Raw genomic sequence first — 27,288 nt, 5'->3', positions numbered from 1 at the left:
TAGGTGAGTTCCTCTCTGATCAAGTGTGAGACCTGACACACAACAGAAAACTTTCACACTTTCTCAGATGATGGTATGAGGAAAAGGTACCTCAAAATTCAGGATGATAAGACGCAATGGCAAATATGCTGCAGAGAAACACTTAGGAGTGTTACATATTTATATGTAATGTCTATTGGGATAGATTTTACTACAGAAATGGGCATGTATAGGTGATATGAAATGTTCCAGAGTAAAAACAGGGACATATTTAGTCATGACATTTCATTACAGACAGGCTGTTTTATCACTTTTATTTTCTTACCTTCTCCTACACTAAGTACAGATAGAGTTATGTTAACACTTACCTTGTTCAGTTCCTACCAAAATAAAAGGTACCTACTTATATCAGGGCCAAACCTGGCTTATTTTTAGTTTGGGCAGGAATATCAGCAATTCAACTACTTATTTTGAATTTTCCTATCATCACCCTATCAAATAATTTCCTGACAGAAATTATTTGCTAGGATGAGAGTCAGGCATCTCACTCGAGAGTGTATGTTGCTATAGCAACAATTTTTAAACCTCAGATAATTTAATCAAAATATGCCATTACCACAAATGTTTGGGCAAATTAAGTATGTTGGGCTAGATCAAATACAGCAGTCTGATTTGTGTGTATGTAATAACGGATCAAAATGAGGTTGCAAAATTCTTTATTTTGTCTCCTCCTTTGTGGACGCAATTTAAATCGGCAGTTCAGTCCTTGAAAACTATCTGAGCTTTCCTTAAATTACCATTACTCACAGGAGCATCAGTGAGATATGTCTCAGTGTATTATAGTCAAGAATAATGGGATCAGCAGAACTGGTCTGTGAAGTGAAAAAACAATCAAATGCTAACTTTCACAGTTCCACTAGTTGAGCAATTTTCCTTCTATCCTTTATTCTTTGCTTTTAATCTATGATAAATGGACTAGAGTATGCTTTTGGTCAAGTATTTCATCAGTGTAACTTGATTTCTACTTAAATGATTACTTTAGTCTGTGTGGAAAACATTACTTCTGTAATACCAGGCTGTGCAAATGCCTGGTCAGGTGATTTTAACACTGGTGCAATTTTACTAAGCTTTATTTTCTGTATTTGCAACTTTAAATTGCAAGTAATCAAGTATTTGTTGTGATAGGTCTTCAGAGCAACAACCTGCTGTGGAACACCCATGTCAGTTAGAGAAATCATTTGGCAGTAAACGCAAAACAGTTATTTATCATCCCCTCACTGACCCTGAGATTTTACTGTCCCTTGAAGATTTCACTGTCATAGGCCAAAAAATAAAACCCAAACAAAGTTGTTAGATGGCCTGTGATTATTAAAACCCACAACACCTATGTGTTTCCTCAGCTTACCTGTGGAGGCACATGGAGCGCTGAAAGGCAGGAAATTTGCAAGAACTGCTTGTAGGTGCTGTACAGCCACTGCCTGGTGCTGTGGCTTCCAGCACTCCTCAGTAAACTCTAGCAAGCAATCCAGGAGCTATGACTGTAGCACAGAAAAGCATCTGCATGCTGACTTTAATCTAACTAGATAAAGAACCTGCAGCAGCAAAGATCTAAAAGCCTGAACTTGGGAGCAAGAGGCAATCTAGGAAAGCTGATTCCTTAATTTATAACAAAGCATTTACATTAAAAGTGTGATTGTTCCTGGATAATTCCTAGTATTTGTCCCTCCAGTTATTTCACTTCAGTAGGATTATGTATTTATGTCTTTTATAGATATGTGTCAGCAATTACCCTGTCTTTGAAATTTCATACTGGTCATGCAGAAAAGTAGCACTAGATTTATATTCAGTGTACTTCTTATTTTTGAATTTCAGATTATTTTGACAAGAGATAGGAATGGAAAATTCCATAATGAAAACTGAGATTCTTCCACGTTTCCATGCCCCAGGATGGTGAGATGGAGTAATGCTAAAAACCACCAAAATGTAAAAGTGTTGCTCCTGTGTGAATTAAATGAAACTAGATAAAATGAACCACCACTTTACATAGATTAATCCAGCTGCTTTGTAATATAGTACCACCCTAAAAAAAGGCTGCCAATGGATGTTCTCTGTACCCTCAAACTTAGTAGAGACCAAGAGGAAAAGCACATTCCTCATCCTGCAAGTTCAGTCTCTTCTGTTCTCCTTCCCCTGGGCACTGTGGAGGCAAAGGGGCATATTTGCCCAGGTGTGACCCCCATGCAGTGAAAACACTGTGCCCAGGCAATGGCTGTGAAGAAATCAATGCAAAACATCTCTTGAAGAGCTTCACAGCACTGCCCACCTCAGGGAGTCTGTTCACATCAGCTCTGCACAGCTCCTTAATTAATATCCCACTTCTTGACTCACATGAACACCTCTAATATGAGCAATTATTTATTTATTAAACCAGCAGGTCAGGCCCTGACCATGTACTTCTCTGCACTTACAGGAATCACAGCATTATTAGCTTGACAATACACTATTAAAAGTGCTTCCAAGTAACAAAGTTTTATTTGCTCATACAGTAACTGCTCTGAAGCCTAAACCTTTCTATATTTTATGGCATCAATTCCACATTACCATTTATAATTTTGCCATTATTTTGCCCTCTCACAGTTAGGCTGAAATATTAAAACTTGTACAGACATAGGCTACAACAAGCAGACTTGTCATTCCCTGGTAGTCTAAAAGGTCTGCTCCCAACTGTCACAACTAAACACAGGAGTGATGGGTTACCCAGGGTCTCCTGAGAGATTTGAAGAAAAAATAAATAGGCTTGAATTTAAATAAATCTTCACAAGAAAAATGTTCAAAGAAAATATTTTCTATGCAGTTTAAGGTCTTGTGTTTCAATTTCAGAATGTCCTGAATGAGAGGAATTCCAGTTTCTACCCAGTTAATACATAGACTATCTTCTCACAAAATTTTCAGTCAAGACTTCAAGGATAAAACACTTTAAAGAAGACTTCTGAATGTGTTTTTACATCTTTATAAAGACGGACTGTATTGAAATCATCTGATCTCATCTATGTATCAATGCAAGATAGAGATGTCAGTCTTTAGCGTAAGTGATAAAGAATCATGGAGGTTACAAAAAGTGGTATGACAGAAAGATCCAGGACAAATGAAAATAGGGACTCATATGAGACTCAGCCCACTTCTCTGAATTACTCTGATGTGATTCAGTAATCAGCATGGCAGTGGACAGTAGGTAAAACAGAGTTTTAAAAAGTTGACCCTTCTGAATGACAGGATACATCATTGTTCCCACGAGGACATTTATTTAACAGTTGCTTCAGATGATTTGTTCATTGAATGACATTTTTTGAATGAAAATAACAGTTTCTCAAGTAAAGAATTCCTCCTATGTTTTAGTAGCTGTTGTTGGTGGGACATTGCTTGACCTTTTCAGCAAGGTCTGCAGCTCTCTATTGTGCGGCAACAACCTTTGAACCCCTAATGGACTAATATTGTCTTAAAAACAAAACACTTTGAAATAATCTTTTTGTATTTTAAGCTGGCCAGACTATTCTGGCTCCCTAAAGAGCCAGTATAAACAACAAACAACTCCATAAAGCACAACAGCAACTGCACAGCCCTGTAGTATCTTCCCAAAATTCAGCCCAGAGTTTTCACTGCACAGGTGTGCTGGTTTGGCTGGGATAGAGTTTATTTTCTTCACAGTGGCTAGCCTAGGGTTGGGCTTTGATTGGTGCTAGAAATAGTGTGGATAATTCAGGGATGCTTTTACTATTGCTGAACGGGGTTTGCACTGCGCCAAGGCCTTTTCTGCTTCTCATTCCAGCACACCACAGAAAAGGTTGGGGGTGCACAAGGAATTGGGAGGAGACAGAGCCAGGACAGGTGACTCTAGAAGACCAAAGGAATACTCTAGACCATGTATCATCATTCTCAGGACATAAAGCTGAGGGACAAGAAGGAAAGGGGTGGGGGGATAATTCAGAGTCTTCCTAAGTCACTGTTCTAGGTGATAGAGCCTTGTTTTCCTGGAGATGGCTGACCAAGCAACACAGTGATTGAATTTCTTACTTTGCTTTGCTTATATGCACAGCTTTTGCTTTGCCTATTAAACTGTCTGCATCTCAACCCATGAGTCTTCTCACTTTTACCCTTCTGATTTTCTCCCCATCCTGCTGGGGATGAGTGAGGGAGCAGCTCCATGGGGCTTAGGAGCCAGCTGGGGTTAAACAACAACAGGGGGTTACTGAGGTTTTTTATTTTTACCCTATGTAAGTAATTTAGTATTATTAATGAAGAAAAAAAAAACCCCACTATTCACTACTAGAGCAATTATTTTCTGCACATATGTCCCTGCTTCCAATTTGCAACTCTAGTCCTTAAAGTGATGCATATTCCTCAGACTGAACACACCTGCAGGGGAATAATGCTGGTTACATCAATGTGCCTTCATTTGTCCTGTCAGGTGATTAAATGTCTGGTAGCTGTTGCCTGCAAATACCTGGGTTTGTAGAAGCTGAAAGAGACTGATCTATCTTCATGAGATAGGACTGTTAATCTGTTAAGAGTAAATTGTTCCATTGAAGAAGCAGCGCGACTGTTTCTGAGGAAAAGCACAGTACATTTGCAGGGAAACCATCAGATGGATACAGAAAATTCATGTGGCTGTATAAACTTCAGCACAGCAAATCACACTCTGACATATCAGATTAACAGGTCCTGCATCTTAAAATACATGGTTTCAGTAGTAAAGGTGACCAGATGTAGGTAACATTCCTCAAAGACACAGGATCCACAGGGAATGGGTTCTGTTACTCACCCACATTAATTTGGTGGCATCACCACAGGGTGAATGGATGGATTCAGAGGCACTTACAGCTTGCACAACACTGGTCATTTGCAACAATATATTTTATGTTGTATATTTATTGATGTTTATATTTATTTATAAGAGTAAAAAACAAGTTATATTTTCAGTAGAATAAGCCTCATTACAGGCTATGGTCTAACTATATGACTAATTTGGTTGTTATTTCTTTTCCTCTCTCATTAACACACAGATTTCTGCAAATATGTTAGATAATTGTTGAGCAATTTATGCAAACAAATTGAAGCCTATTAGATATTCATGAATTGCTCACTTCAGCGATTCACTATTTATAGTGTGTTACTGCCATTGTTACTGTTCCCAAAGCTGGGTGGGGGAGGACACTTTTAAGATGCAAGAACAATGTGTAAATCAAAGGTAAGCACTTCTTTTGTTTTTGTCAAAATATGGTTCTATTTATGGTTCTATTTATAAATTTGTACTTGCCATCTTCTTGTATATTCTTGCTTTTAACCTATAACTGTTACAAATCCAAAAAAATTCCTCTCTTCTCAGTCAAAATTTATTAATCCAGCTTTTATCCTGGGTAATGCATCCAGTATTAAACATCTTGGCTTCACATTCACACCATCCCTCTGAATAAACAAAGTGCCACATAAAAATTAGAAATTGAGAGTTAATTGGTGATAGGATGTTTCCTATCATTGATGTTTTACCTTAAAATCACTCCAGATTCTCAGGAGCACTCAGCTGCATAATAAAGATCTGGAATAAATTATATCTGCTTATATCATTAGCCAAGTACAATGCTTCCTGCTACTTAAGAAATTTCACATGAATAATAAGCTGGTCCTTATTACTCTTATTATCCATCTTTTTCTAAATTCAACTTGTGAGTTCACTGCTACCCAATAAATGTCTGGTGTATGAAGGCTGCGATTAATATTATAATCTCAATCACAGATATCAAATAATTCCATGTAATCAATGAAGCAGTTTTGTCTGGGCTGGAGTTAATTTTCTTCACAGTAACCTGTAAGGGGCAACATGCTGCACCATGCCATTTATGAGCAGGCAGGGAAGACTTAGCTAGTGGCACTGAAGCTCAAATGAGATTGGTTTATATGCAAAATATTTCACGTGGGATAAAAGCATGACAATGTCAGGTGCACTTAAGTCATGCATGTTTCCTCTTCTGAACCATCCTGGATCTCCCAGCCTGTTGCTCAAATGAGCCCTGTACTAGAAGACTTGCAATGTCCGGATCCCAGTCCATTTTTCAGGCAGTTCAGTCCCAAACACTGATAACAAGGAGTCCTGAAGCAATTTCTGTGTTGCTTGATAATATCCAGAACCTGTAATTCTATGCTTGCATACACATAGACCCCAAAACTGCTTCAGATTTATGGGTTATACACCTTATAATCTGAATAACCAAATAAAACTGTGGAGGTTTAAAGGAAAATAGAGAAGAAATCCCATGTCAAAGGTTTTCAGGGACCGAAAATGAGAAGTATTTTATACAATTGGAATATGATACAGAAAAGCATGTAGAAATGGTGAGATGGTTAAGAAAGAAAGTCAGACGTGAAAGCAAGCCTTTGTAACTAATTTAGGGAGCTTGCTTCTTAGATTAGAAACTGTGAGCTGAGATTCTCTTGTTAGCACTACGTGTCAACAAATAACACTATAATTTACAGGACTGCTTTTGTTCCTGCATCTCCCCAGTCCCAATGGAGGATGTCTCAGCTACATTAATGGCAGCATGTTAACTTGCCTCCTCTGCCAAGAACTAGGAGTTGTGCTGGGGAAAAAGGACAAGTGACTGAGCAGGTTGAGAGCAGAAAGGATATGCAGTGACTTCCCTCCCCAAGAGGTCACGTCAACCCATGAATTCAGTGCACAAAGAGCCACAGGGTGCCTTTCATATCTGATCCTGTGCTCCCTGATGCTTCATACAATTTAAGAGTAAATGGCGGAGGTCCTGAAAGGGGACAATTTTAAGCTATGTAAACCTGAACCAGAACAGGTGAATATTTGAATTTCAGGAGAATTTATGTCCAGTGAAGTCACATGCAGATTTGGCAAATCACATAATACCTGACCTAAAACCTACCTCGGGTGCCTACTGTGTGATTTGGGTGCAATTTTGATATATATTTTAAAAAAAGAAACAACAACAAAAAAAATCACAAAAAACAAACAAACAAAAAACCCCCAAAAAACAAAAAAAAAACACCTAGAAAGGGGGAAAAGAAAAAAAAAAAAAAAAAGAAAACCAAAACTTTAATCCCTGAAGACCCATAGGTGTGGAGATGAGAGGACAAATTTTACCTGTGAACTACAGGATACAGAGGGTAGTTGTTGATGTGCTATGAACTGTGGTACCAGCTGCCTGGATACAAATACTTTACAGCTCTATCTCCTGTGGTCCTCATCCATAAAACATGGAAATGCTAATGTATGTTCTCATTGTGGTGGTGCAGCTGTAACACAGTAATCACCCAAAAAGAATAACTGAAATTAGGTATAATGGTGAAGTGAATAATTTTCCTGGACTTCTGATTAACAGATTGATGGCTTCTTATTTCTGGGAATTAGGGCTTTCATCTTGAGGAATTATGACTTTTCCCACAAACTCTTGAAAGCCATATCATGGAGTTATTTTGATTCATATTTTCTTACATTTTTACATTCAAATCCTATGTTCTTTTGACTTTGCAGTTTCTTATATTTTTACATTTAAATGCTGTATCTACTGTGTTTACTACTCAATCCAGAAACCTACAATTATTTTCATGCTATTTCTTGCTGTAGTGCTGTACTTTTATCACTTTACAAAGACATAAAACCTATATGAGTGTTATGTATCTTGCAGAAAAAAATGTAAATTTCTGCAGGTTGATATTTGTGAGAGTGCTGCTTAGAAGTCCTCACAAGTTAACATATCATGTAATAGTTGCAATTCTAACAAAAATTTGAAATCAGGATTGTCTCCAACAAATTGTAAAAGAAAGAGACTGGGATCTCACAGGACTGAAGTACAAAATAATAACCTTATTAATGCTATTTCTTGTTATTTCTGGAAATGCTTTCAGCTCTTTTCAACTGTATCTACTGAAGACATACTCAGGTGGAGTTTGAAACATCTGTTTGTTAAGTATATGTAAAGTGTAATGGAATAGCTTTTTGGAAATGAGCAGTAGTATTTGAAGATTGCATAAAATGAAGGGAGAAGAATAACAAAGTAAGTGGGATGGGGTTTTCACATTTGTTTGAAAACAAGTTATTAGGTTTTATTTATTTATTCAGAGTTTGTATTTAGCTGATGTATTCAGAGTTTGTATTTAGCTGATGTATCCCCCTCCAACAAATGTATGTACATTTGTTGGAGGGGGATGGGTCTTTTGGGGTTGTTTTGTTTGGGGCTTTTTCTTAAGAAAGCCCTTTTACAGTGACCTGATTAGAGATCAAGTTTGGTTTAACAAAAACTTGTCACAAGCCTCACTCACACACACCAGTGCTGCAGCTGTCAACTGTCACAACATTCAGCTTAGAAATTTGTATTAACCATAATTCTAGTCTTGATAGATCCTCTGGTCAGGTGATGTATCTCAAGGAAATCAGACTAAGGTGCTGCCTTCCTGATTTCTCAAAGAAGCCCCTGTATTAGAGCCCTCCGATTGCGGTGCTTATACAGCTTCTGTGTTAATTTCCAACTCGCTTTTTCATTCCTCCCTACATATTGTTAGTCTTTCTTTTAAAAGACATACATAAATGAAGACCACAGCTAAAAGCATATATTTTATCTGGAAATAAGCCAGTTTGTCAAGTAAGAACATGCTGATTACAGAATCCTTGGTAAAATAAATCCTCTCTTCTACAGATCTCAATTAGATTTGCCTCTCTGAGAGGCTACAGAGAACTCAGCTTCAGAATAATAAGCACAGGATGACACATTTTAAGTCATAAAATGTTCATTATTTATTCCAACACCTGAACTGCTAGCACTGCAGAAAGCACTATAATTTCTTATCTTCTGCCCTCTTCGTATTTTAGTGCAAACAGTTTCCCCTTAATTCATTACTCTGCAGCTTAGAATCTCTCTCCCCCAAAAGAATAGCTGTAATACCTGTGATGATAGCATCACACCATAAAATCTAAAAACAAAAACTTCCTAAAATGCAGAGGAGAAATACCTTCAGAGAGCCAGAGCACAAGCTTCACAGACTCACCACTTATGCAGAAACCCAGCCTCCTCTGCTCCATCAACAGTCTGCAAATAATGAAAGGTTTCCGAAGAGGAGGGGTATAGTCTCAGGATAGCTTAATATTTACTTCTGCACCACTGTTCAGAAATGCCATCCCTTTGTAGGATTGTGTGGCACTAAACACAGCCTCACAGAGTAAGAGTTTCTGGTTCTACTCCTCATCTTAGCTCTCCATATTTACGTTCACCCCAGGCATAGAGGTTCCTCAAGCTTGGGTAAAGCATGGAGAAGACAATTCACTGCAACAGAAAAGGAGCAAAATGTGCATGGATAGGTTGGTAGAAGAATACCTGTGGCTGAGATAATTTCTCAAAGAGTTCCTATCAAGCAATTAAAAGCCAAACGTGTAATTTTTTGGGGTTTGGGGTTTTTGACTGAATTTATCACCTAAAGGATATTATCACTCAGAAGTACTTGTTCAACAGTGCAATGTATAGTGTAGGCTGAGTTTCAAGTTGAGCTTTATATTTTTCTCTTTTTATTAGATGATATTTGTATTTCTGAAAAATAAGCTGAGAAGACCAGAAATTACTGATTCTGAGTACCTATAAATTAGGTAAGGAAGAAGGAAATATAAGACATACTGTCAATTCTTAAAACCTTAACCAAAGTTCTGACTTAGGAATAACACAGCAATTCAAACTAAACGGTCACAGAAAAAGATGTTATTCTATATTAAGAGATTTTTACACAATACCTGCACTACAGAAAAAAATACAATACTATGTACTGCAGATTTTAAATAAATTAATGTACATAGGGCAGGTTTTTACAATAGTAGAAGGGGATTTTTTTTCCTTTCCGAAAAATTGTCCTGACACAACCTTTTTTTTGTTGTTGTTTGTTTCTTTCTTTGCAAGGACTAAAATTCCTAACAAATTTATTTTTCAGTTAAATTTCCACCTGCATTGACAAGTGCCTGATTTCATAGCTTCTAGAGCAAAAGTCTATTGCTAACATCTTCTGCCCAAAGAAGTTCACAAAGTGAACTTCTTTGTCCTACTTTAGACACTATGCATTTGATGTACTTCTACTCAAAACTCATTTTTTTTGGATTGTACTGAATCAGAAAATGGAAGCCAGACTCCCCTTACATGAGTGAAAACTGAAAACAAGGAGTGGAAAACTCAAAGTTTTACTGCCTTATTTCTTTATTCAAAGTAATTTTGACTCAATTTTTTTTTGTGTCCCTGTAAAAACATGAGAGTGTGAACTGCCTATGTATATCCATATGAGATGATGACATGGATGAAGAAAAATGAGAAAGCCAGGAAAAATAACAGGTAGTACTGCAGGTGGAGTGGTAATTAAGAGGTAGTTAGGAAATTACTCTTTCCCCTTAATTACCAGGCAGTGGCCTGTGTGGTGTGCATGTGTATGTGTGTGTATGTGAATAAATAACTGAAGACAATGTGTGAGTTAGTTGACAAAAATAGTCCTTTTTGCTGTGTACTGATGTACAGTGGTGTGCAGTTGACTGTTTTCATGAAGGGTTACGTGTGACACAATTCTTTCTCTTTTTTTGAAAAATTTGAAAAAAATCAGAATATTACACATTAATACAATATGAGGGAAAAAATGACCTTAAATGAGCATATGAATGTGAATATATACCACACATTTTTAACCTGAAGAAAAAAGGATACTGCCTTAGCATGTCATACAAATTGGTGTATTACGTCAGGCTCTTGCTTTTTTGTCTGCTAAACTGTATCAGTCATAACTATCTGTCCACTATGAGTACTGACAGTTACTGCACCAATGGAGGTGAATAGATTAAATATAGATATAGATAAATATAGATAGATATAGATAGCTATATAAATATAGATACATACACATAGATGTGTGTATATATATGTATATATACATACATTCATACAGTTTATAGAGAAACAGGCATATGGAGGCAGGAGGCACTTAAAATATAAATCACATAGGACCAGTGGCAATAAATAGAAGGTTTAATTTTACACCTACAAACATACATCATTTTCTCGTGAAGTTAATATAGGAACAATTTACTAATTCTGGTTATGCCAATGTGATACACAAGTCTCCACCCATTCCTCCCCTGCCCCTTCCACCCAGATGGTTTTCTTCCGAATCAGTTTGGAAGGCTCAAAAAAAAGCAGTGTTCCTTCAAGAGACAAAACCAAACCTTTGCATGAGCCTCTTGATAACCACTTAATAACACCAATTCACTGCAAAAGGAAATGAAAAACCCAGCCAACTATATTCCCTGCTGAGTTGGGAATACATAGAGTTTTAAATACTATCATATTAATACATAATCTTCTAGGGTGCATAAATAGGTGTTTGTATATGTGTGTTTATAAAACATAAATGCTTAGATATATATATATATCACAGAATCACTTGGGCTGAAAAGACTTCCAGGATCATCAAACCATATCTGTGACAAATCATGTCTTTGACCAATCACCAGCATGTCAAAGAGACAGGAGCACTGAGTGTCACAGTGTCATTTCTTGAATACACATTCAGGGGTGGTGCTTCCATCATAGCCCTGAGCAGCCCATTCCAATGTCTAACCACCCTTCTGTGAAGAAATTCCTCCTGATATCCAGCTGGAAGCTCCCCAGCTGCAGTTTGAGGCCATTTACCTTCATCCTGTCCCTTGTTACCTGGGAGAAGGGGATGACCCTCATTCCACTACAACCTTAATTCAGTTTTAGAGAGCAAGGTCATCTAAGCCTCTTTTTCTCCAGGCTAAATACACCCAGATTCCTCACCTGCTCCTCAAAGGACTTAATCTTCCTTCTGCCCTGCTCCTGCTGCCCCACTATTGCTCACCCCAGCCAGGTGCCCTTGGCCTTCTTGGCCTCCTGGCCACAGGCTGGCTCAAGTTCAGCTGCTGTTGACCAGCACCCCCAGGTCCTTTTCCACCAGGCAGCTTTCCAGACACTTTTTCCCCAGCCTGTAGAGCTGAAGGGTTTGTTGTGACCCAAGAGCAGGACCCGGACCTTGGCCTTGTTGAACTTCATAGAAGTGGCCTTGGCCTATCAATCCAGCCTGTGAGATCCCTCCGCAGAGCCCTCCTGCTCTCCAGCAGATCAACACTCTAACTCAGTCTCATCCATGACCTTATGGAGGGTGCAATTGATCCCCTAATCCAGATCATCAGTGAAGATATTAAACAGAACTGGGCCCAACACTGATGGTGGGGGACAGCACCAGTGACCAGAGGCCAGCTGGAGGCAGCACCATTCACCACCATTCTCTGGGCCCGGCCATCCAAACAGTTTTTAGCCAAGAGTGCTCCCGTCCAAGCCCTGGGCTGCCATCTTTTCCAGGAGAGTGCTGTGGGAAAGGCCTTCAGTGCCAAAGGCTTTGCTGAAGTCCAGGTAGACACCCCCTTTCCTGCATTCACTATGGTCACCTGCTCATGAAAGGAGATCAGGTTGGTCAGGCAGGATGTGCCACTCCTGAACCCCTGCTGGCTGTGCCTGATCCCCTGTACTGTATTTGCCATGTGATCACATCCAAGATGATCTTCTCCATCATCTTCCCTGGTACCGAGGCCTGTACTTCAGACCTGTACTGTGCCTCACAGGCCCGTACTTCCCTGCATCCATTTTCCTGCCCTTCTTGTGGATTGACATCAGTGAGACATACAAGAATAGAGACTATTTTAGAGAATTTTCATTTTGATTTCCTTCTTTTTTATGTGTGGGCATCCTCCCTCACGCAGTTTGTGATGCTTAAATAATACTTCTGCAGCACTTTTATCAAAATCAGTATATATGAAGCAGCATTCTTCCTGCAGACTGGTTGATATTCAAATTCAGACAAATGTTCAGGCCCATCAATTTTTTTCTCAGATCTGAAACAGAGCAACAGCTTTCAAGCAATATATACTCTGGAAATAGTTCAGCTGGGATTAATACAATTGTACAAATAAGTTAGACAATTTGAGGACAACAGATACTTTACGTCTGTGGATCAGAAAGAAGAATGAGCAAATGCAAAGGTAATAGGCTTGCCTCCTGGATAATTTAGGTTGGATATCTCAAGTTAGGGTCTGAAGGACATCATAATGGTTTATAAGGCACATCTAAAAAGTCTCAATTGCATTAATGTTTGCACATATATGTATAGACACACACACACATGTATACATATACATACATATATATATATATATATATATATATATATATATATATATATATATATATATATATATATATATATATATATATATATATATATGTATGTATATGTATACATGTGTGTGTGTGTCTATACATATATGTGCAAACATTAATGCAATTGAGACTTTTTAGATGTGCCTTATAAACCATTATGATGTCCTTCAGACCCTAACTTGAGATATCCAACCTAAATTATCCAGGAGGCAAGCCTATTACCTTTGCATTTGCTCATTCTTCTTTCTGATCCACAGACGTAAAGTATCTGTTGTCCTCAAATTGTCTAACTTATTTGTACAATTGTATTAATCCCAGCTGAACTATTTCCAGAGTATATATTGCTTGAAAGCTGTTGCTCTGTTTCAGATCTGAGAAAAAAATTGATGGGCCTGAACATTTGTCTGAATTTGAATATCAACCAGTCTGCAGGAAGAATGCTGCTTCATATATACTGATTTTGATAAAAGTGCTGCAGAAGTATTATTTAAGCATCACAAACTGCGTGAGGGAGGATGCCCACACATAAAAAAGAAGGAAATCAAAATGAAAATTCTCTAAAATAGTCTCTATTCTTGTATGTCTCACTGACTAAGACAGGGTCCAATATTTCATAATACTTAATTGCGCTTAGGGGACAGCACATATCAATTAGAATGGAGAAATATTAACCAGGCTTCATTCAAAGCATTGCTGAGAAGCAAATAAAATAAATATTATCTCATTTTTATGGATGAAAAAGCTGAAACCAAAAGAAATACTGGGAATATGCCAGGACCCAAGCTACAGTCAACCCAGCTCACAATTCTATTCTCCTTTCAGTAGAGCCTGTTGCTTTATTGCAGTGGCAGCTCCAAAATTACTTCAGTTGCAGTAGTTAGCACTTGGTAGACCCACCATGTAGGCAGGCACTTAATGTCTTAGTTTAGAAACCATGCAGCAGAGTCCATCTGTTCTTATCACTATTTTAAAGCAACTTGTCCAGACTCAGGTAGGAAACTTAAGGCGGAGGTGGATCTAATTTCTTGGAAGGTATTCACCTACCCAGATTCTGAGATAATCTCCAGGCTGCTTAGCTTCCTCAAAACACATCAAAAGGTGGAAAAGCAGATAAGAGACTTCATATAAAAAATACAACATATATATGTTTGCTTCCTTAAAGAACTGCATTTTTCCAATATGATCCACATGCTGTATGTTATTTGCAGCAATGACCACTCCAGAATGAATGGCTGTAAATATCACATAATTTTTAAGTCTCAGTTTAAGAGCAGTAAGAATAATTTTTGTAAAGTGTATCCTAAAGATATTTCACTTTTCTGTAGCACTGAGTCATCAAGGAGACATAAAATGCATAGTAAAAAGCAAAACAATCTCATATTTGCAATTGCAAGTGAAAAAGTTCATAACGTTACTCTGCTCATTTGATGACTTTTTCTGAAGTGCTATGTGATCTGCTTTTGCTTCTTTCTTGCTTCATTAAATAGATTTCCCCCCAAAGAAATTACATGGTTCACATCTTTACATTTACCACCTGTGTGGAATTTAAAAGATGTGATAAACATAGCAAATGAGCATGCAATACATTTCAGTTATGCTCAGGAACTAAGTACAAAGGTTAGATGAGGAAATCACAGGCAATATTTTCCATGCTTATTCATCTGACCCATAGATGTTGGGTTTTACTTTTTTTTTTTTTTTTTTTGTATCTCTTAAGAACCATTACAAATTTTATTTCTTATACATTATTGGAGAGTGTCTCTCATGCTAATTCAAAAATCAACTTTTCTTTAGACCTCTTTAACCCTTCTGACAGTAGTCTTTTAGCAGCTGTAGAAGCTAAAGTTCTAACTTGCCTCTTAGTTTCCCAATTTTGACATTAAGACACTTCAGGTGTAAGAATCAGAGGTGTTCTTTGAAGTAAATTTTATTCACCATAAGTGTATTTAAAGGATTTTAAACTACTCCTAAACTTGGGCTTGACAAAACTAAAATCAACAGAAAATGGAAGCATTCTGCTTCAATCATTTTGAAGCAGTAAAAACCCTTTTTTCTTCCTCCCTTTGAAATTGTAGAAAATTTGTATTAATGGTTAAGAATTATTAAACCTGTCAACAGAAATATAATTTTATGAACACTTTTATTTTAGTCACACAAAAAGGTTCGTATAAATGTTTTGTTCTGTTACTCTTTAATGATTTAACCCCTATAAAAACACCTAAACCACAGATGCAACCACCCACACCCACCAGACGCCCCCCCCACAAAAAAAAATTAGCGAATAATCTACTGCTATTTTATTGAATAAGATGGTAAAAAAATTATTAATTGCAGAACCTCCTAGGAATTCAAACACCTGTAGAAGCATGTATTCTCAGAACCGGATGATAGGTCTTGCCCAAAATTTTATTGCTCTTAACTAAGAATGTATTAATTATGCAAAATGAAAAATTACTCATTCTGTTTCAATGAAAAGAACACTGATAGCTACCTTATGTTTCTTGCAGTCTGTTCCTAGTGGACTACTTCAATCCTAAAGGACCCTATGCTCTTACCAAAGCTGTTCCCATCAGGTAAAAGTAATAATTTCTAATGCTTAACTTCAAATTACAGCACTTCAGTGATCATCACTCAGAAACCTGGAGCTGTCCATCAGCCACCAGCCTCCACACATCACATGTCATCACTTCCAGAGCAATCTGGACCACCCTATCCCCCATCCCTCATCCTGTTTTTACGGACCTCTTCCTTAGAGAGTCAGTCTTGTTTGAAGCAGCAGACTATTTCTGTTCAGACAGTCAGTTTGAATGGAAAAATCAAGAGTATCTGCTCTTCTGTCATCTTCCCTTGTCTTCTAATTTCAACCTGTGTGCTCTTCAGAGCTCCCTTATGTACATTTATGAATGGAATTCGTAAATGGAATTCTACCAAAAAACAATCACAGGCTCCTCTGCTTTTCCTCCCATCCCTTTTCCTCTACTATTGAACTGCCATCCTTTTATCTAATTGTTTTCAAAAAGGCAACAGAAAACTTAAGCTGACCATTATTTTAGTACATGACTTGGCTCACACGTGGCTATTTTTTATACTGAGATACTGTGAGCAAAGATCAGACCTCGTGTTGTAGCAGCACTCTAACACTGGTAGTTCAGATCCTGTGATAATAATTACATCTCCAAACTGGACAGACAAGTCACAATGGCACATGTGACAAGCAATGGCACATCCTTAAAGCATTGTCTCCCATGTTCTCATTTACACAGAAAAGCTCATTTGTGTAAGAGGATTACTTGTTTTCATAGCAAAACATCCCAAAGTGCATCATTTACACTGGGAACTCAGCTCTGGGAGCTGCTTAACCACACTGCTAATATAACCAAGGCTGCATTAGGTCAAACTTATATATTATTGCTGATGTAAAAACAACTTATAAGTTACATAACTATAGTCTTTTCCTTCAGTGCCATTAAAAAAAAAAAAAAAAAACAAAAAAACCTGTGCTACAGTAAGTCTACCAAAGTCTAAAGTGACTAGTTTCAGACACAGAAAAATATATCTAGCATAAATACATAAATGTGACAATTGTAAACATGAATTAATTTCCATGAAGGCAAAAAAAATCAAAAGGCAAAGAAATATTTTTAATAAATGTAGCTCTTCCTAGTGCATTTCAGAATGAAAATTATAGGACAGTATACACCTAAAACATTATGGGAATCACTGGCATAATGAACAGATGAAACCTCAAAAATGTTTTGCCCTTCCATAGGAACAGCAGACCACAAGCTGCAGCAATGTACATGCTCTGCTTCCTCCAGTGTACCAGATGCAAATTCAAAAGCAGTACACACAACTGAATCTTTGTGCCAGTTTAATCTTTGGCTCACATTCAAAGATGATAAATTAATGCCAACATTCTACTCATGTGAAACCCACTCATTACATCTTGCACTGGGACCACCAATGGAGTCACCATTTGGACATGGTTATGCCTACCCACCCATCCTTATGTTTCTACATGTGAATGTTCTTGAACATTATGGAATAATGAATGTTCTAACACTGGGATAAACTGAATCAAAGCCATTCATGAAAAAAATATCATGTACATGTCTCACAGCTTGCTTGCTTTCTCTCAGACTTCTATTTCCATCCTAGGAATATGAACTGCTCTACCCCATGCCCCACAGTGTCTTTCTGCATGAAGTCTCTCAGTCCATAACTTGCCTTTCTTCTCTTAGTTCCTCTTCTTGCTTTCCACCATCTATTTTTCAGAACACACAAAAATAGCTGTAGTATAAGTGTGACATATATGGAGTTCTAAAAATAAATTGTCATCTCAACTGGTTCTGTAGCAATTTTGTAGTGGTAAAAAAAAACCCACTACAATATATTTAATTTTACTTGGGTTTGAGTGGGTGTTTTAATCGGTTTCTGAAAAAAGATGAATTGTGTCATGGCATTTTTTGAGCAAAACAATGTATTACATCAAAGATAAAACAGTGAGTATTTAAATTTTTCAAGGTCCTTTTTTGTTTCTTTAATGAAAGAAAAAGACATATTTTTTCTTAAAGTTTTCTACCAAACCCAAGTGTAGATGGATTTCTACCAAATCCAAATGCAGATGGACAACACCAGCTGAAGGTACAAGCCAGATTTGGGGGCATTAGGCATTTCCTCTACAGTACTGTTACCTCCAACAGCTGTTTTAGTGATGAGGAGTCAAAGCTCACTCACGGAAAATACAAGTTTAGTAGTTTATAATCCTAAATCTAGCACATTTCCCCCACATGAATAAACTGCACAGAAAAAAACAACAACATAAAAGGAAAAAGAAGGAAAAAAAAAAAAGAAAAAAAAAAAAGGAAAAAACCCAGAGAAAATCCCAAACATATTCCAAAGCAGAGCAAAACAAAACAAAAATGACTTACTGTCTTCTTCAACATTTTGACGGCGTAAGGTTTCTGGGTCCCTTTCTGCCTGCATCTGTAGACAATGGATGTAGCCCCACTAAATTTAAAATAATAAAAAAAAAAAAAAAAAAAAAAAAGGAAGAATAGTTGGGTTGTACATACAACTCTTCAAATCTGTCAATAAACAGAGTTGCCTATATTTTCTACTCCTCCCAGTTTGGGCAAAACTATCTCACTTTTCCCCAGAGATGCAGTAAACCCTCCCCCCACGCAAAACCCAAGAAGTGTCAAAACCCTTCTATGTTTAACCAGAACTTCAGCAGTTACTCAGCCAACAGAAGTTGCAAGAGTTTAGCATCCTTCTTGGCCACACCTTTTCTGTCTCATGGCAGTCCCTGGATGTTTCCTTGGATAATTAAGTCACCATATCTTGCCTTTGTTAAGGAAACACATTTGCAACAATAGGGTACATTATGGGGGTCTTCTTACTAATCGTTGATGACAGCAATGGTGAGACAGAAAATTTTTGTGCTGCTCTTTGCCCACTGGACCAAAAAGTAAAATTTTGCACCAAATGGAGGAGGCAGCACTTTCAGTTAATTCACTGGAAACTGGTGGGATTTGTTCACAGCAAAAGTGGACTGGGCTTACATCTTCTGTTTGCCTTCAAGGTGTAATTACTTGAATGCGAAAAGTCTGAGCACTCATGAAATTATGGCTCTGCTGGATGGAAAGCTCTTCTCTGAGTGGATAGTTGCAGCAGATGGTCTCCAGGGGGAGGCTCAAGTTGCTGTGCTTTACTTGTTACTGTCAAAGGAGGGCCCTGCACTCTATGAATTATTTAAAGAGAGGTTGAAACCTCTGCCAAACTCATACTGGTTACAAACCCTTCAGATACCTTTGTATTCTACCCAAAAGAGATGCATTGAAGCACCATCATTGAAATTAAGGCATTTTTGGAAACTTCCTGCCCTCAGACCCACTCCAAGACTCAGCACTTCTAAGTAGCTGCATATTTTTAAGGTAGAGGGATCTGCAGTTGTCATATCATGAACAACTACTGCAGAAGTACATACAGCTGCAGTGAGTGAATTCTCATGCATACCAGACACCGAATTGCACTGCAGATCCCTTGGAACCAGGAGAAACACATCTCAGTGAGTCTACAGGAGACAACCATGACAGCAGCAGCTTTCTTTTAAACACTAGTATGGCATAGCCATGCTTGACTATAGGAATAAAGCTGTGGTACAAGGTTAATTATTCTAGGTGCTGTACAAAACTGCCATGGGTGCCCTGCTCTTCTTCCTCCTCAGCATGGGCCAGATAGGTGCCAATACAAGGCTTTGAGTAGTAGGCACATCCCTATTTTCATAAGCACATGAATGAGCACAAGAACTGGCACTTGATTAAGATTTATTTCAGAAAGACCTTTTCATAAGGAAAGGTCACCTGTGGCAAGGGTTATGCAGCTCAATCATGTGAGGGCTTCTCTGCACCACATATAAATTAATCTTCATCTCAAATGCTAAAATGATTTGTCCCTCTTAAAAGTATATTGAAAAACGTGTGGGAGTACTGAGAGCTTCAGTGACTCCCAGAATCATAACATGAATTTAATTAGATCCCCTCTCCTTAGCCAAGTTTCCAAAGACTCTATTTAGCAAGAAGAAAAAATATATCACATTAAAAAAACCATCACATCTTTTAAATACAACAAAACTGTTAAAAGATAGAATTCTAACATGCTGTGATAAGATTTACATCTCCAGTACTTCACTGCAGGATTGCAATGGGGAAGTCAGTGCATAAACTGCAAATCATTCCTGTGCCCTTCTTCATGTACACAGAGTGCAGTATAAACATTAAATTCATTAGTTTACATATGTGCTTACAAAGTAGGCAGCAAACTTTCTAGAAATTATTGTATTTGGGTGAGGGCAGAATTAGAGAAGCTATTTAGCAGCTGCTATTAATCCGAATAAATAGATGATCATTACGTAGCAAATCTCTTGATGTTCACTGCTGCTGTGGCAATGGAGGGCAGTCCCTGTCACTCAGTAAAGCTACTGTCAGTAGCTTTTTACACCCCATATTATTTAACTGTCTTAGTGATGAGATGGGCATTTCCACCAGAAAGGATAGATAGCATCACACCAACTTTTGCAGTTCATTTGACTGTATCCAAATCTGGAAGACAGGCAGCATAATGCTTGAAAGAGGTGTAAGACAGCCCGGAGAGAGAATCCAGTTGAGCAGTTTGACATCAGGCTCATTAATCAATATTCAAAACACAAACAAGGGTACTACTTTGAAAACTATTCTCTATTGTACAGATTTCTGCATATCCCTGCAGTCCTAATTTGCTGTAAAACTGATGACAAGGTATGGCAAGACTTGGAAATGCTTTGGAAGATTTTGCTTCTGATTTACATGGATTTGCCCAGCCCTGATAGACTTGTTCTCACCAGCCAGGAGAGAAAACACCTAACTTTAGCTAACAACCAACTCTGCTATCCTCTTCCATGGCAGAAACCAGTACAGGAAATCAGGAACAAGATGGCAACCTGCTTACACCTGGTGCTAAACATAGCAGAGAGCTATTACTAGTATGGACCTGATTCCTTGTTTCTTTGCTGGTAACAGGATATCTTTGCTTCCTCACGGTTTAAAAAAAAAAAAAAAAAAACAGGAAAAAAAAAAAGGTAGTGGGGAGTGGGGGGGAGTGAGCAAGCAGAAATCAGCCTATGGATCTTAATGTAAATGCACAAACAGAACTGCCTCATGTAAATCAGGGTGGTTTGCTTTGCTTCTCATTTTGGCTTCCTGCTGGAGCTTGCTGCTGAAGCTTTCTGGTGAATTAGCACACCCAGCTTTCCCGAGTGACTGTCTGACTTGGAAGGTCACCAACTGGAGCAATTCAAGCTTTCATCACCAAAGAGCAGTGGGAAGATTCAGCTGCAAGACTCTCATGTGAAGCTGAAACACAGAGAGCTGCTAATTGTAACCTCTTGCCCCTACCCTAAGTTTTTGCAACATCAAACCTTGACTGCCATCATCCAGCTTCTCAGAACCTCCTCAAATTTGCATCAACTGAAAACTTCATTGATACGTTTTGTCAGAATACACAAATATACAGAAACCAGGAATCCTTGTGGCAACATGCCACTTTCCTCGGGCATGGAATTCATGGCCAGACAGGCAGACCTAGAGCCTCTCAATGTCCCATTCCCTACAAGGGATGTCTGCTTCATCTGAATGATAAATGTAAAGAGTGCTACAGAAAGAGATCCCCTATACTCAATGCACTCATTTGATAAGCAGCAGACAACAACCCTAGAGAATATTTAATCCTCCCCCGTTAACAGTTTAAATGGGAGAAACTGAGAGGGCCCTGAGTCCAAACAGCTGATAATCCCTTGCAGAAGTGCATTGCAGAGTATGACTGACAGTGACCCATTACTGATTCAGTCTAGAAACCAGAAATCATGTCTCCCATATTCCCCAAGATTACTCACTGTATTGTGTTTGCCTATTTAGAATGGATTCAGTCAGCTTTTGCCTCTTTGTATTTAATGAATATATACAAATATATATATCTTTGCACATATACATACACATTTATATGCAATATTTATTATATATATTTGTGTATGTAAGTGGGCATTTATTTACTTCTAAGCAAAATTAGGCTTAAAGGAGCATCCAGCTGCTGGTTTTTTGCACATTTGCCTGGAAAGAGTCTACCTGAATTCAAAACATAAATTATTTGAAATTGGCTGGAATAAGCAAAATAGGGAAAAAAGTGGGGGAAAAGAAAAGGAAAGAAAAAAAGGCGTATTCTTGGAATATGCAGTTAGAGAATAGTAATTAGAATTATTGAAAATATTGCCATTCTCCTTTACTTGCACATGTGTTTCAATCTGCAAAACTGCTTAATGATTCTGTTAAAAGATTTACTTTTAAAAACCCAGGTATATCTGTGATCATGCTAAAGAAGAACAGCAACAACAAGAGATCATCTTATTGTGAAGACGCCAAATGCTTTACTACAAAAATGTTTCTATATATACATACATATATATATGTATTGGACTTAGAAAAAAACTGAAAATAATTTATACATCTTAGCTGCTTGGTCATAATGGACAACAAAAACACTCTTGTGATGCCAACTACAATGAACACAATGACAACACTTAAGAAAACTCATGATGTCCTGTGCATGGAATGTATCACAGCTGAGACACACACAGTATTAGCACAGAAATAGTTTTCCTGAAGTACAAATACTTCAGTGGCAGGATAAATTCACTCACCCATTAGTCAACCAATGTAAGTATGTGCCACTAAATACATCGAAATAGACTAAAATTCAGTAACTGACCTCTGCATGTGTGTTGTTGATTTTGAAAAATGCTTTTAAAATATTTAAAATGTGCAAAATCTTCTTCCCCCTCCCCACCCACCTCTCAATATACAATTGGTTGAGCAATCTGGATTATTTTTGTTCTTACTATTTTCAGGTGTTATTGAGCTTCCAATGATTTCAGAAAGACACTATTAAAGGTTGGGCAGCAGTACTACAGTGCCCTGCCTGTACTAAGGACTCCAGACAGCAAGACTGAGAGAAAAGGCATGGCCACACTTCAAATAGATGCAGTCAAAAATAGTGGTGTCAGCACAGACGGAAGGAAGGCAGGGACGCCCAGGAGGGTGTTAAGGAGGTGGAGGTGATCAGCAGAATTTGCACATAAAGCAGAAAATGGAATTTGCAGGAACCTGCAGTGGAGCCTGGGAGAGAGAGAAAATACAAAGCAAGAAAAGACAGAATTTGACCCAGTTTGGAAAAAGCATTTCTTCCCTGAAACCCACAAAAAGCTTCAGCCTGTGAAACAGGAAAGGCAACCAAAATGAAATGTAGCCATATGGTTACTTGAACACAGGTGAATAGTAAAAGTAAATTCCTCAAGCTGCAGCTTTTAAAATAAAATAACACTCATTGGCTGTAATTTCACTGTAAGAAGGAAATTCAATCTTTTCAAAAGTAGGTCAGTATTTCCATACCATGCCCACTCATCTTGGTTTTTATATCAACTCATTACAACTACAGTCCTCAATGTAATCCCCTGTAAATTTCATTTGGATTAAATTCCTTAAGTTCTGGATTCATTTTTTAAAAATAAATTAGTTTGTGCTTCATGCAGTCAAGTAATAATTACACAATCAAGTTTGCCCAATAAAAACACGTGAAAGAATGATTGGTACCAAGAAAACTGTACCTGGTACAAAGCCATGGAAATCTGTGCTGCCAAAACTGCAGCAAGAGATCAAAGTCCATTATAGGCTTCCACAAAGAATTTTGATTACTTTGTACAGTTTACAGAAGTATAAAGTTAAAGCTCATTAATTTATCTTTTCTTAGATATACACTTAAAGGTCAAAATGGATTTATAGAAATGAAATTACTATTCCTAAACTTCAAAATTAAACATCCTGTTTGAAGATAAAAGACTGGACAGAATAAAAAAAAACAAAAACCAAAACAATGCAAAACAAACCCCAAAACAAACAAAAAAAAAAAAAAAAAGAAAAGAAAAAAATCTATTTATAGTGAGAGGAATTAAAATTAGTTTAAGAGTGCATATTTCATGGTATTACTAATACTGCCTTCACTTTAAAAAATACATACATGTAAATTTGGAAATTTCACAACTTGAATTGCATGTAGAAGTATCAAACAAACTCTTTCTACAGTAATCTGACAAACAATTCTTAAATTATTCAAATCTAATCTTAAAGCTTCTTCTAAATATCAATATCTACATATAGAGGGCTTGCAGGCAATTGCAAGCCACTGCAGCCCTCCCTTTTTCCTCATTATTTCACTACTTGTAAACAGAACGGAAAATTTCACAAAACATGTATCATTTAGGAGCAGCAAAAAGATTTGTTTTGTTCCTCATAGTAGGGATTCCCACATACTATGAGGAACAAAACAAATCTTTAACAAAGGCAAGGTTAGTGGAAAAAATGTACACGGTTCTGAAAAGGAAATCTAATTCCATTGCATTCCAGAGTTCTGGCTGTTTTTTTTTTAAGAATGAAAACACCCCTACCTTTTCAGTTTTTTGTTGTTTTGCCCTTTTTTTTTTTCTTTTTTTTTTTTTTTTTTTTTTTTTACTTTTAGCTACTGAATAGATTTTCTAATATTTGAGGTGAAAGGAATTTTCAGCAATTGTTCAGGCTGGCCTCCAAAGGCAATGCAATATTCCAAAAAGTTATCTTTTATATTCAGCCTTCACTGCATTCAGCAGATAAAAGGAGCCTTAGACAAGCACAACAAAAGAAAAGACATACAACATTTAAAAAAAAAATGTAATCAAACTAGTGCTTGCCAATATTCTTGAACCTGTAAATGTCACAGATAACAGTTTGTAGAATTATAATTCTTTAGACATGGGGTAGGTTGGCTGCTGAAACACTAATTAAAATGCAGCAGTTCAAGCCACTCCTGCTGTGGGGGCTGGACCAGCAGCCGATTATTCCTGCTGAGACTGCAGCAGTATATTTCTAACTTGCTTCCAATAGGGCTCCTCCCTCAAGTATTGCAGGAAATTTATAGAAAAGAATCTCTATCCCACAGAGAGGCTAAACACATTGTTACACCTGGATGTAGTGCCTTTTTGAACAGCAGGAATTCAGTCAGGTGTCACATTAGTTGCATTCTTTCATATCCATATCAACATTAGTTAATTTCCCTCACATCAAAGGCTACTTCTTAAATTTCAGTTTAGCTGGTAGAAAGAGACCCCCAGCACTGAGTCTGGCTTCCCTGCCTTTCACTGAGTGGAAATAGCTGACCCAAACTTACAAGCAAGAATCATTATCTCAAGCATGAATTTGAAAAGCACAGAAGCAAAACTCAAACTACATTGAATTCCAGAGATTACTGCTGTACTGTGTGTACATTGCTCCCTTGAAGTAACCCACCTTTCTGAAATTTGGGTTCCTAAACAAAACTTCAGGTATGATTGCTGAAATGCAGATATGAGGTGAAGATTAGAGCACTTCCTACAGCACCGTGTAAGAAATACCATGTAGAAAATATAGTCACCATTTCTTCTTTTTCCTTTAGCCCCTCTAATATGTTGGGTCAGACCACAAATTGGAATAGCTGTATTCCTAAGACAGCATGACAATTCTCAGCAAGAAACCCAATTTCTTTCCTACCAAGTCAGAAAAAAATTTTTCACTTAAACTTGCCTGAAACTGAACTTATAATAGTGGGGGGGGGGGGTTTCACCTTTCAACATAAAGCTATTGCAGTCCAACAGACCCAGAAACTGATTTTGAATATTTTATTTGGAAATTAGTTTTCCTTGAGAATGCTCTTTCCTTTTCAGGGACTGGAGAGTTCTTGACTACCCACATCTAAGCAGTTTAGTGAAATGAGGAGAGCAAAGAAAAGAAGGTAGAAAAGTGAACCAGGAGAAGCCATGCATGTTTTTGTCCTTGCTACTGAACAAGTTTGCCCCTTTGGACACACTGGGGCAAATCTTCTAACTCATGTGCTAACACTACCTGTGCAAGATGCAGACTGGCAGTCTCAAGCACTTTCTCACAGTCACTGATGTTGTGCCCAGATATGGCGTGACTGGCCCTCACTAAGTCCCACACAAAGCCTGACAACTGAAATTATCCAGAGAACTCACCCCTCCTGGGAATACATATGCCTTATTTAAAGCAACCCCTCTTTCAAGCATTTGAACCCCTATCTCACAAGCAGCACTTTTCCCCCCTCCTCCTCTTAAAAGATACTAATGAAGAATAAACATTATTTATTTAAACTTCATGAAGACTGCATGCAAGGAGAAAAGAGTGCTGAGCAGTAAAAGCTTTGTAAAATTTTCTGTGTTACAAGTCTTTCCTTCCTGGGCCATTGCAGAATTACCTGCCTGGGTTTTTTTTTCCTGGTGACATATTCCTTCATCAGGAAGTGTTTCGTACAGTCTGTACCATAAGCAGGTGTCAACACCATTGATTACTGCTCTTCATGACAATCTCCAGATGCAGGAGGCAGACTGGACTTAACTCAACTCTAAATGACAACATGTGGCAGTATGGACATCCTCACATGTTGACCCTGGTTCTCCTGGCTGAGGGAAGGGAAGCAGTGTGGAGGCTGTGGGCTTCCAACAGCTTGCTCTGTACATAGGAAAGTTACCATTTGAAATCAAGGCAGTGAAAAATTAATGGTTGTTTGTGTCTGCACATTTAAATCTAGCTTTGAACAAACTTTACAACCAGCAAGTTTAGGTTTAGTCATTTTCTGGATTCTGAAAGCTCTTGTGTCCATGTGTATCCTTAATAGCCCTCTTTTTGGCAAGTTACAGAGTTTTCTCCTTGGAGGTTTGTGTTGTGCTGAATCATCAAGTCCTATGCAGTGTCTTCTCTGAAATAAATTGCTTTTGCCAAGAAGTTTATGTTCAGTGCCAGCCCACGATCCCTTAGCACAAGGCAACAAAAAAAAAATTTAATATACGCCAGATTCAAAAGTTATTGGGCTGTTATTAGGTACTACATATGTTTTCTTCTTTAAACCTGGTGGGACAGACATTTCTAATCATAAATTGTAAGACTGAAAGCCAGAAAATGCAAAAGAATTTGGAGGAATGCAAATATTTTGCCAAAGCTCCCTAAATTAACACATTTTATAACATTTTGTGTATTCTGATCATATTTACTTATATTCTCAAAAGATAAATTGAAATAGCTGATTTTCCATAATAGAGAGCTCTTTTAATCTGCTGCTTCTTAGTATTTTTGTCACAGTCAGAAAACCTGACTTGCCATTATCATAACAATTACCTGCAGACTTAACACCTCGTTGTAATTTTATTGCATTAACAAAGCTACAGAGGAAAGATGAAGCTGCAGCAGAGAGACTCTGTAACTACTTATAAAACAGAAAAAAATTCTTGAAGAAGTGAAGAAGGCATATACTCTGGTGCAGGTTTTGCCAGTGGGGGTTATTTACATCAGAGTGATAGAGTTCGCATTCCTGCCAGGCCTGGCATCCAAATGTCAACTTACTGCAAGCACAGGGGAGGTTTCAAGTCAGG

At 37.7% G+C, this 27,288-nt stretch overlaps 1 protein-coding gene across 1 annotated transcript in view; it reads right to left on the bottom strand.

The window, feature by feature from the left end:
* The window catches only part of CAMK4 (calcium/calmodulin dependent protein kinase IV), a 138,579-nt gene that overhangs the window by 62,387 nt on the left and 48,904 nt on the right, over window positions 1-27,288 (bottom strand). Inside the window, exon 2 of the mRNA XM_041467198.1 lies at window positions 18,182-18,260. Within this exon, the coding sequence (XP_041323132.1) occupies window positions 18,182-18,260 (79 nt within the window). The remainder of the gene's footprint in view (window positions 1-18,181; window positions 18,261-27,288) is intronic.

Source organism: Pyrgilauda ruficollis, unplaced genomic scaffold (assembly GCF_017590135.1).
Source record: "Pyrgilauda ruficollis isolate IOZ18807 unplaced genomic scaffold, ASM1759013v1 scaffold202, whole genome shotgun sequence".
In the NCBI taxonomy this organism is placed as follows: Eukaryota; Metazoa; Chordata; class Aves; order Passeriformes; family Passeridae; genus Pyrgilauda; species Pyrgilauda ruficollis.
Note: the sequence above shows the minus strand (reverse complement) of the source record. Positions and strands in the feature narration are given on the sequence as shown.